We start from the raw sequence: 12,651 nt of genomic DNA, 5'->3' as shown, positions 1-12,651 counted from the left end.
AAAGTACTGCTTTTTGACTGGAATCGACACGAAAACTTCGCGGTATGGTTTCAAGTATTGCCGCTGGGAGACAGCCCAAAATCTTGTGTCACATATCAAGATGAAACCGAAAAAAAATCAGACGGAATTGCTTCAAGCTACTTCCGGGGTTTCAGTTTTTTCGGTCGAGGCTTAGCGAAGTTCCGCTCGTTTACACAGTTCGGTGAGCAATATTTTTCTCCATCGGTCGGTGAATGGCGTTGCCGGTCTCGCACCTGCAGCAGGAGCAGCAGGACTCAAAGTCACGTCCATCAAATGTCAAAACGTGTAACGGCCGGAATTTAATCGCAACGACGATGATCACTTTTACGCGTTTGTGTTTCCCAACAGCTGCAGGATTTCATTGTACCGCTGATGGGTGTCTGGTGTTCAGAAAACGTCACCACAAATTAGTCGGTTGGATAAAAATTCTCCCCTAGGGGGAGGTGATTTGGCTTGGGTGCGAATTACCCGCCCATGTGCAAGAGAGAAAGTCATCCGCCATGCGGTTGCTATGGGTTGAAGAAAAATATCTTAAACCGAGTCAAATACTGCCCGCATCAGAGTGATGAAATATTTGCGATTTGCTTCCCCTTTTTAGTGATCCGCATCCGCATTGACTCAATCTAATCCCTGTTCTGAAAAATATCATCAGCAGGGTGTGATGTCCATTTAAAAGTCCATTTTCCAGCGGATTAAGAACAGAACAGTGAAAAGTTTAATTATTTAATTTTAATAATACCACTTCAATGGTACTGTCAAACAAACTCCAAATTAATCAAAAACAACTTTGCGTCCTTATTTCCTGTTTTCTGTTTCAGGGTGGTGCTTCCTGAATAATAGTGCAAGATTAAAACTAGTAATTTATCAACATTAAATCAATTTTATTTTCAAGTTTTTTTTTCGTGAATGTTATACATATTTTGCATTCGAACCACTTCTAGTGGGTCCCCGTAAGTGATAGCGCTGGTGCTTTATTCCACATTTGTCCGTTCCGTTAATTTTTGGCATCAGAAGTGGCGGAAAAACTCCGCCTTTCGGTACGAATTCTCGGCCATGTCGGGTAGCCAGTACGCATCGAACATTTTTCCCTACCATCGAGCAAATATTCATCTGTACACGGAAAGACCGAAATAAGCATTTTGGCGAAAAAATTAGTTGATTTTCTGATTTTAGTTAGTTATTTTTTGAGACAACTAAAAAAATCTTACTTTTGCTAATTTAGATTTCTTAATTCTAATTCTCTTAATAATAATAAAATATTTGTTGAAATGGCTATTTTTTTTAGTTGAATTCACCAATTAAACGTGCTGTCATTTCTTAGCTAAGGCACGCTTCATATCCATTCAACTAATTTTTTAGTTGAATTAGAGAAATAAAACGTTGTTTTCAACCAACATAAATGGTTGAATTGGTTTCTGCAATTAGCAGCTATATGGCGCTCGTTAACACTGTAATGACTACTAGCCACTAGATGGCACACTACCACCGAAAAAAATTTCAGTCGCGGTTATCTTTTCTATATTTGCAGGTATAAATACGATGTTGTATTGGAGAAAAAGACATAAGCGAAACATAAACTTCTTTTTGAAAAATTTTACTTCTAAATCGCTGCTTTCTTCATTCGACTTCGCGAAATCGACTCTCTCGCTGAAAACTTTGAGCACTCGGAAAACAAAAACCGAATACAAGTAATACATCGGACGGCGTAGCCCGGAAGGTTGGAAGATACAAAAAACATCATTTGACATATACAATTAGAGTGCAACATTCGAAACTCACTTCACTGTTTCGCGTAAAAACATTATTACCCACAATCGCTTCAACTGCGCACAAATTCTGAAAAAATACACTTTCTACTAACAGTTTACGTCATTTTTACATATCGGTTTAGAAATTTATATAGGGATATATCGTAACACATGCGAAAAACATCTAAACAATTTGCGAGCAGTTTCAACAAGACTGTCCCTTTTAGCTTTTTAATGGATTGTTTTGCTTTGACACTGCTGTCCTTCAGTAATGACGGTGATAGATAAATAGAATCAAAGTTTCTGATTTTAATAACGAAATTAGTTGTCAATGAGAAGTTCGTGTTGGATTGAAATATTGCTGGTTTGTGTCCAGAATATTCGCCAACTAAACACATTCTCTAAAAATAAGAGTTTTTTTTCAGCACAGTAAACTCTAAATTTTAACTAATTTTATAGTTATTTTGGAAATTTTGTTGTTAAGATCAACTAATTCAAAAACAGTAATACGAATTAGGCGCAGAGCTAATTTCGGTCGTTCCGTGTAGGATAATTTGCTGCAGGGATGGCAGTTAGCTGCTAGTGCGACCATCTCGCTCTGTGGATGGGTTGGGCAAACAGTTGGTTGCACTCGGATGAAATTTAATTTGCGGGAATGAGATATCCTCTTCGTTGTCTTCCCGATCCTAGGATAAAGTGTGTCGGTTCGGGTGATGGTGGTGGAAGTGGTTTTCGAGGCAAAAGTTTTGTAAACAGCTAGTAAATTAGACTTTTATTTCGTTATTCGCTCGGACTATTTCTGCCAAGTTGCCTGCTGTAAATCTTGGCGCTTGATGTTTCGAGATTCTTCATTTTGTTCTGCACACAAGCGTTATCAAGAAGACGGCTTGTTTGTTGACCATATTTTGGTTGATTGCTGAAAGTCAAAATTAAAAACGATATAATTTTGTTTCCTTCTATGATGTGAGAGAATAGAATTGTTTGTTTCATTGCTTGTTAGAATTCATATCGATGTTTTGGGAACTTTAAAATAAATTAATAACTACCGAACCAAATCTACGTTGTTTTACGTGGGTTGTTATAAATGACGATAGGCTTCCCTATCCTGGAACAACACCAGATCCAATCTTGTGTGCATTCGTACACATCTATTTTATATGAATTTTTTTTTTCTCTTACATATTACAGATAAGTATTTGATGTGAACTAAAATAACTTACCGTAATTTTGATCTTTTCAGATGATCGTCAAACATTAGGTAAGTTTCAGAATTCAATTGGTAACCTTATTCTGTAGATGTCTTCAGTTCATTTTCCTTCAACTGACAGCTTAGACTAGCCCACTGTGAGAGCACTTATACTATACAATGTAGGGCAATTGTAATTATATTCATCTCATTTAGGAAATTCGGTACCACATAAGGTATCGATTTAACCCGGTGAATGACCGCAAGGTTAAAGCCGGGTATAAATAAATGATATAAAAAAGGTATCGATTTGTGCCAAGTGAACATGACTGAGTTTCTTATTTTCACATTTCGTCTTCGACTCATCTGTGCATAAGCAGCTTATGTTGATCTGCTAATTCCACCTCGCGATTCAGCGTAAACCTCTAAGTCCACTTGAAATTAATAATTTTTGCACCTCTAAGTCCACTTCAAGTTAATAATTTTTGCATCGAAGTGCAGCATCCTTACTGGTATGCTGAACGTAAATAAGTGACAACTTTCTGGCCGTCCATAGATTGGGACCTGAATCTGTTTTCACTAGATTTTGTTTAGTACTTCGTTAAGGTCGTTGCACTTTCTTACAAACTGCTAATGCACTATTGAGTCGAAGATGAGACTTAAAACAAGCCTCTTAATCTCATTAGACAAGACACAACACTATTTCATCGACGAATTTAGCAAAATGGTATCAAAAATGAAGAAAATTTTAAAATCTAGTAAACATTGTGAACCAGAAATATAATACCATTCGAAACTATTAACATAACAATTTTAATCGAACAAAAATGCAAAACTGTCACCGAAATTCATCGATCCCCCCAGCAATTTCGAAGTGAGGCAAATAATAGAAACAGTTTCATAAATCCCACGAAAGATTATCTTCATCGCCCGTCGGGAACGAATCCATCTCGGTGCCACCGGACGGTCGACATGCCAAATCATACGAATCCTATTATAAAGTGTCCCGTTTCAGCGCACGAAGCGATCGTTTTGCGATAAAAATTATATAGCTCTCGACATGAAACACCGATCCGCAGCCGATATGGCTTGGGGCAAATAAAGGTCAAACAATTTTTTTCTGTATCAAGACTACCGCGCACCGCCCACGTCAGAAACATCGTGCCAGTGGCAGATTTTCATACACATATTTTATGTAGTTCAGTTTTGATGGCTTGCTATCGCTAACTCATCGACCTCAGAAGTTCATATTTACCGTTGAACTGTCGCATCAGCTTACCCAAAGTTATGATACAGTCGTTCTATTTAGCATTTTGCGAAGAAATCTGTAGTAGAGTTTTCGTGGAATTGGGTTGTAAAATTATAAACTCACATTTGGATTGGGTTGTAAAATTGTAAACGACACATTTTCTGTTGAGTTATTTTTTGTTTTTCACTTCGGGGAACATACATTTCTCGATGAAATGTTATGCAGCAAAGATGATAAAGCGTTATTAATTAAAGCTTTTGTTCCGGGTCAAAAATTTTGTATGTTAATACTTCGGTTGTGAGACAATACGAAGAATAACGTTAGTCTAGCAATATAGAATTTAACATTTTTTGTATGTATTTTGCCATTACTTTGGAATTCTCTTCAACAACATAAAATAATCCGAAGTTTGTCTATTTTTTGTTCTCCGACCGAACACAGTATACGTGTACGACACGCTGCACAGTGAGGGAAAAGGATAAAAACACGACTTTATTCAATAATTTCGTAAAAATCTGTGTATATATTTTCGAAGTAGGTTTTTCTTATGCAAAAATGATTGTAGAATGATAATTGAAATAGCCGCGAAATTCAATATCATCATAGTTTTTCTCCGGATTCCTCTCTTTTCTTACCTTAATTTGAGAAACTGACTGTAAAACTCTAAAAAAAAGAATTCGACTAATCACATGGTACTCCTGACATTTTCATTAGTTCTATGAATGGATTTCTGTTAATCAGAAGGATCGCAAATAACTGTATTCTGTTTTACCCCAAAATCTTTAACTTCCATAAACTTACAGAAAAAAAGTTCTGCTGATCGGTGTTTGGGTCAATTATGGTTAGCCAAGATGGTTCTATTTCACGCATATAATCTAATCTCATAAATTAATTACCAGATAGTTTCCATGATCTCATAAATCGTGGTACGTTTTACTCCAATTTTCCCTCAAACTTGATTTTAAGTTTAATTTGCATATACGTGGATTACTGAAGTTTTTTACGTAATAAGGATCAACAATTATAGATCGTATTGGATCTGATTCGGGATTGTTCATTGAATTTCAATTGAGTATTATAACAAGAAAACAATAGGATAAACGTGTACAACGAGTTTCCTGCTGTCATAAACACTATATGCAAACGATTTGTTAGACTTTTTCACATCAGAAACATTCTATCCGGTCTTCTGCATGTACTTCAGTTTTATGTTATATAGTTAAACTTGAATACAATCCAGTACAAAATGTGAACAAGGGGTAAATAGCCCTTCTGAACACATGAAATCGATTTTACTAATCATTAACTTAAAAAACTGCGTAATCGATTGGTTTCGGTACGGTTTATCGTTTTAATGATTAGTCGAATTGATCCGGAAAGGCGAAAGAAAATTCTGCACACTTGGTGCTCAGAAAGTGGTGTCACGTACAACGAAATTGCAAAACGGGTGAAAGTGCACCACACCAGTGTCAAAAATATTATCGAGAAGTTCGGTAAGACCCTTTCCATGAAGGATTTGCCCCGATCCGGTAGGAACACGGGTCCCAGCCAGCCCGGCCGGGTCTTAAAAGTGGTTGAGTACATCAGGAAAAACCCATCGGCGTCGACGCGGGATTTGGCCAAGCCAAGGATTCTACAGAATAAAGACGGATGCATCCTGATCGACGACGAAACCTACGCCAAGGAAGACTCTCGAGCGCTGCCCGGACCGCAATATTATACGAAATCGATGTACTAGGACCTGGACGACGCTGACACCACGGTGGCGATGGAAAAGTTTGGGCAGAAGGTGTTGGTCTGACAAGCAATTTGTACCTGTAGTTTGCGGTCGTCGATTTTCTTCACGAAGGGCACAGTTAACGCCAAGGTGTACGAGGAAGAATGTTTGAAGAAGAGAATGCCGCCACTGTACAGAAAGCATAATGCTCCTTCTCTTGTCTGGCCGGTTTTGGTTTCAGCCCACTACGTCAACTCCGTTCTACAGTGGTTGTCAAAAAATAATGTACAATTCGTGGAAAAGGACATCAACCCACCAAACTGCCCGGATCTTCGGTCAATTGAAAGGTATTGGGCATTTGTGAAGCGGCACTTTCGGAAGGAAGGTACAGTGTCCCAAAACAGGAGTTCAATTCCTTTTCTTTCATAGTCCCGGTTGTCACAACTTTCCACGCGAGCGAATTGCTGGCCATATCACATATTTTTGGCAAACTTTGAGCACTTCTGCTTTCCAACATCTTCTGGGACATCAAATTTATGATGAACAGTGAAAAAAAGGAGTCTCGGGAGCTGTCGGAAATTTTTTTTCACGTATGTCTCGTCATTCATGATAAGACAATGCGGTTTTATCAACAGCTGGGGTTAGAGCTTCCGCGTACCTTAATTTCATTGCGATTCAGCGACTTATGAACTTTGTAAGTGTGTAATCCTTCACGTTTTTTCGCATCTTGCAAAAAGCAAAGCAAAGCCTTGGTATAACATTCCTTCTGTGAAGTTTGACTTCCAGTTTCAACAGACTTCGCTGCCGATTTATAGCGTATGGAACCATTGCATGACTGGTGCTATGATCGTATTGACGCTAATAATTCTTCGCGTATTGCACGAAAGTTTTATTCAACTACAGTTTTTTCACCACATCTCTAACACAACTGTCTTGAAAGCTTGAACAACCCTCTTGTGATCCGTTTCTCTAGACGAAGTTCCATTTTTGTTTTTCCTCCAATAAACAATAATACGTTCCTGACATCAATTTGAAACTCGACATACCTCAGATTGTACTTTGTGAGTGATCCAGATTTTTTAGATACACGCGCAAAATAATTTTACATCACTGCTATTCTTCCGACTCCATCTTCGCAACGCTTGCACATCTACTACTGACATAATGCAACCATTACACGAACAAAATAATTTTCTCGTAGATGGAAAAACCATTTGCCACAAACTTAGTTTAAACAGAAAGGTCTTATGATCCCATAGGCTGCTATTAAATATCTTCCCGATGTAGGAATCACAGAGTGAAGCGTGTTAAATATTGAAAATAATGTCACTCAGTTTTCTTAATGATGGGTGAATCAAAGTTCTCGAAATGAGATCCAATTTTTTTTTAATTTCAAACCACCATCTAAAGCGTCAATGCAAAAACTTTTAAACATTTTCTAAATTTTGCTCAGAATTATTCGAGCCAAGCTGGATTATACCGGTCCCCAGTTTTCGACTACGGAATTACCAGAAAATAAAAAAATCAAGCTGGAACCCTCTTCGTTCTCTCATAGATTGCTTAAACGCTTTTCACAAACTTAGATTGAATTCATCTATAAGTTGTTACTTAATTTTATTCGAACCCGACTTACGGCTCCGGAATTACATAATAATGAGTGTTGAAAATTTCAAACTGTCTTTCAACGTAGAAACGTCCAAAATACTCTAAACTGAACTCGAAGCTGTTCCTATTTGTAATTCATGTTTGGATCCCCAGATTCCGATTCCGAGAGTACCGGGAGGTGTAGTCAAAAACTACAAAATGGAACTCAATTCGTCACTGGGGCTGAATCTGGCGAATAAAAGTCACTGGGTGCTGAATCTGGCGAACATGGTAGATGCGGTAGCAATTGCAATTTTAATACAGGTAGTTTAGACATCCTAACGATAACCGGCTTGTGACACGGTGCATTTGATCAACTGTGAGAAAACGCGGCACCCGAAATTATTTTTTCATTCTAAATTGTGAATACACTTTTTAAGATATCTTTACGATTTCGATAATCGCTTGAAACTTTACTTTTCGATTGCCTCATTTGGACGGTCAGCGCGTGCTATATAATCGGTGTTTGCACAACTACGTTTAAATTTGGTAAATGATTGCATCAAGGAAGCGTGTCAGTTGACATTAGTAATTCGCCTTATTGCAGCCACATTTTTCTATCGATTTTTAGCCAGCATGGTTCGAAAAATTTTATTATTCTTGTCTTTTATTTTGTTGCATGATGAAACAAAAATATTTCTTACAAAAAATAGACCTCTTCTTTTCATCCATGCTTTGTAACGGCCATTCCATTTCACCAGCTTATTTCAACGAAAACTTTATCTTAAGTCGTTGACAGAAAGTCTCAACTAGTTTTAATTTTCGTATTTCACATATTTCTGGAAATGATACAAAAAAAGCATACGCTACTGGAAGAACTGATTCTCTATCCGATAATCAAATATACCTGAATTTCACGGAACATCAAGTAGAATGCCTTGTTGCTATAGTTACTTCAAGCTCCCTGGAGAAGACCAGAGACAGGAGTACTACAGCAACTGCCCGGGCTCTTTCACTTCCGGATTCTGCATGTTGCTGCAGCACTGCTAACCCTTCTTTCTTATTGTACACAGCTTCGGACTGCTGTACGACGAAGAAATAATCCTTGTAAGATGCGAATGTTGCGGAACATGAAACCCACCAATATTGTCGTTAGACGGTTTTTGATATCACATTATTGGAAAAGAAAAAAATAAGAAGAAGAAAAAACGATGTACTCAACAGACAAAAGCATCGAGAATATGTATCAGGATAATGGTAGTGGTTGTATCATGTTTTGTTTGCTCGAAAGGCAACGAGATCCAAGTCAATATTAGCTTTGTGGCTCTGAGAAATAGTCCCTGTACGCCAAAGGATGGCGCATGGAGCCGTGTACTGTCTAAAAGCGAGGCGCTGAAGCGAAATGTGTTGTCGTCCTTTGAAAAACGACAAGATATGTAAGTTTTATTACAATTGAAATATGTCAACTTGACTGCTTATTTGTGATCGCTGTTGACAGATATTGCGTTTGATTCTCCTAATCTATTTAATAACAAGTACTAGATGAAATTAATTTCATAGAATGTAATACATCAAAGATTGAGAAAGTGTTACCCCGTTATCGTTGTTTGTTTCCAAATTATGCGTTAATTATATTCGATACGTAGTAAACATAGTGTGAAATTATCAGTTGATAATATAAACATATTGAAAAAGGGTTTGCGGGACCAGAAAGCGTTCGGAAAAAAATTATGTCAACTCCTCGAACTGCATAATAAGGGATCATCAACCGACAATGAGTAAATGTAGTTTTTTAAACTTTTTTCACCCGTTCATTCGGCAGAAATAGTCTGGAAGTTTAGCGGCTGAAAAGAAGTGTCGAATGTGAAAACATAACATACCGAATACGTTGAAGTTAACATGATCTTCTTTTGAAAATGAATAAGAAAATATACATGAATAAGTGTTACACACATACTCCTCAAGTACTGTAATGGATAAAATGTCGTCTTCAACTCGTTCACATAAAAATTTGTCAACAACAACAGCAAATATATCCTGATCTTCTAAACCAAGAGTTGGCAGTGATAAAGTAATCATTGAAAGCAAATATACTATGTTAAGCAAATTATCAGCTATAATTAATGAGTAAAAAGCCGCGGTTACAGCAATTAATTTCGTCACCGATAATTCAAATTATAATAGCAAAGTATAGTCTTGGTAGTACATTCCTTTAGAGGAATCACATTTTTTCACCACAAATCACAGCAAACTTTCAACGTACAGAACCTTTGCACATTATTGTTACTTTTGGGGAAAGTTTTACAGCTACGAAATGGCAGATTTTTTCGTGGAAAGTCGTAGTTTTGACTTTAATCAACCACCAAACATTGAAAGAAAATTAAGAAAATCCAAATAAAAATTTAGGGGTCTAGAAAATCTACAACTATGTTACTTGCGTTTTTTTACTTTTGATATTTTTGCACTGAGATACAGTTAACACCGCAAAACAAGATTTCTAAAACTCGTCCCCTGAAATACTTCTATATCGACTTATTTCTCAATATTTTTTCATGATTTACTTTCAAAATATCGTTCGAATGATGATTGGTAGTAGTACCTCACGAAATTTGTTCTAAAGTGTACAACGAAGTCGAACAAATTAAACCTTATTCTGAACCTTTCTGGAAACTTTCTAAGGTTCTTAAGAAACCTCAGAAACCAATTGCTGCTCTCAAGGAAGGAAATCAAATACTTCTTACAAATGGCGAAAAAGCTTAAAAACTTGCTCAGCAGTTCGAGAATGTCAACAATTTTGTGTAAATGAAGTCTCACTGAACTCAAGTGTTATTACAAAATGACATTACTGAGACGAATTTTGATGAATTTAAGTCAATTATTAGGAAACTTGAAAACATGCAGGCTCCTGGTAATGATGGAATCTTTAATATTCTTATTAAAAATCTTCCCGATGTTGCCTTGAGACTCTTGGTTAAAATTTTCAACAAGTGTTTTTCATTAGCTTACTTCCCAAAAAGATGTAAAAACGCTAAAATAATTCCCTTCCTTAAACCTGATAAAAACCCAGCAGAAACATCAAGTTATCCACCAATTAGTTCACTTTCTTCTATCAGTAAACTTTTTGAAAAAAATATCTTGTTGAGAATGATGTCTCATATAAATGAGAATTCATTTTTTTACCAGAGCAGTTTGGATTTCGTCATGAACATTAAACTACTCATCAACTTGTCAGAGTAACGAACATGATAAAAGCAAATCTTCTGGGTTATCCACTGGAGTTGCTCTTCTAGACATAGAAAAAGCATTCGACAGTGTTTGGCACAAAGGTTTAATAGCAAAAATGTCTGATTTCCTATTTATTTGATCAAAATAATTCAAATTTTTTTAACTGATCGTACTCTTCGGGTTAGCTATCAGAATTGTAAACCTGAATTGCTACCCGTATGAGCAGGTGTTCCACAGGGTTCGAGCGTAGCTCCAATCTTGTGTAATATTTTCAATTCTGATCTTTCAAATCTACCCGTCAGTAATCGTTATTCTGTGACGACACAAGTCTGTTAACAGGTAGAAATCTAAGAGTGAACCAAATGCAGCAAAAACGCAATTAATTATCCTTCCTCATAAGCCAAGAGCTTCTTTCCTTAAATCAAACAATAATCACATTATCAAATTAAATGGCTTGGAATTGACTTGGTTTGATCAAGCAAAATACTTAGGTTTGACGTATGACAAAAAACTCACTTTCAAGGATCACATTGAAGGAATCCAGGCAAAGTATAATAAATATATTAAATGTTTATATCCTCTTATAAACAGAAATTCTCAGCTCTGTCTTAAGAACAAATTATTAATTAATAAACAAGTTTTCCGACCAGCCATGCTTTATGCAGTACCAATTTGGTCGAGTTGTTGATCCACCAGGAAAAAACGCTTCAAAGGATTCAGAATAAAATTCTGAATTCCCTGGTTTAGTATAAATGAGTTTCAATTTTTCCCTCACAAAAAGTTTACAATTTTCACCACACAAAAATCACAGAATTGCAGAAGCAAATGATGTCTTAATGGTAATAATCAAATCATGTATATAATAGTGCGGAAAAGTCACCACTTGTGGTTGAACACCCAATTTATTTTATTTCTTTAACAAATAAACAGTTCTTAATGAACCTGAATGTCATGGATGATTTTACGAATTCTGACCCACGGTAAATTGAATTCATACATCTACCTGAGTGCCGAAAGGAATTATTTTATTAATTATGTATGTTGCCGCTAATTTAATGATGTTTATGACAATTTTGATGCTAATTTCCCTAACAATTTTATACAAAATATAATTTGGGGCAAGCTACAAAACTTACGTCCGGGATATCAAATATACCAGTTTTGATTAGTGTTCCGTATTCAGTAAGTAAGGCTGCTTAGTATTTGACTGTGATTTCCTAGTTTGTTGAGAAAGTATTCCACCTATTAACGTTTCATACAAGACCCTTTTCAACAGTACACTAAGATCTCTTTTTACACGGTTTCTTTTCGCACGGTTTTTTTATACGCGGCTTTTTTACACGGACTCCGGAATTAACACGGTTTTTATTTACGCGGTTTTCGCAATTAACACGGTTTCTGATGAGAGTTTATAAAGCACTGTCATTTTTTTTTTGAGAAAAATTTTAGAAAAGGGAACTGGTTGTCTGTAAGAAAAAGATTATGAGAACTAATTTAAAGTTTGAAAGTTAACTAAAATCATTTACTCAACAATTCACGAGATCATTGACTGTCGTTCTATAAAATGATTATTCAGTCTTCAGATCTTCAATCCCTGTCGTAAATTACACGACAACGTCATTGATATCATCGAGAATTTCGTAACGTTGAAGAAATAGTCGGATTTACTAATCTCTTCATCACTTCATCATATGGAGCAGTACAGTATTTTATACCAATTTGAGTGATATAACTCTAGTAGTATTATGATTTACGCCGGTGAAATGAGTTACTTCAGCATGACACATAGTAATACCTTTTCTAATTTTTTTTTTTTTTTATTCAATAATATAATTATTTTTAAGGCACACTGCTTTAGCTCTAAGGTGCCAAGGACTTTTTCTAATTTTATTAACGACTAACTTAAAACTAGGATAGTATG

At 36.2% G+C, this 12,651-nt stretch overlaps 1 protein-coding gene across 4 annotated transcripts in view; it reads left to right on the top strand.

Annotated features, from left to right (window-relative positions):
- LOC131435352 (heterogeneous nuclear ribonucleoprotein L) overlaps positions 1–12,651 on the top strand; it is a 655,533-nt gene that overhangs the window by 561,804 nt on the left and 81,078 nt on the right. For 2 of the 4 annotated variants that reach the window (XM_058603156.1, XM_058603158.1), the window contains one exon: positions 3,010–3,027. The exons of the other annotated variants lie outside the window; for them this stretch is intronic. In XM_058603156.1, the coding sequence (XP_058459139.1) occupies positions 3,010–3,027 (18 nt within the window). The remainder of the gene's footprint in view (positions 1–3,009; positions 3,028–12,651) is intronic. 4 annotated transcript variants of the gene reach the window in all.

The sequence above is a fragment of the Malaya genurostris genome, chromosome 3 (genome assembly GCF_030247185.1).
Source record: "Malaya genurostris strain Urasoe2022 chromosome 3, Malgen_1.1, whole genome shotgun sequence".
In the NCBI taxonomy this organism is placed as follows: domain Eukaryota; kingdom Metazoa; phylum Arthropoda; class Insecta; order Diptera; family Culicidae; genus Malaya; species Malaya genurostris.
This window is presented reverse-complemented; position numbering and strand designations above follow the sequence as displayed.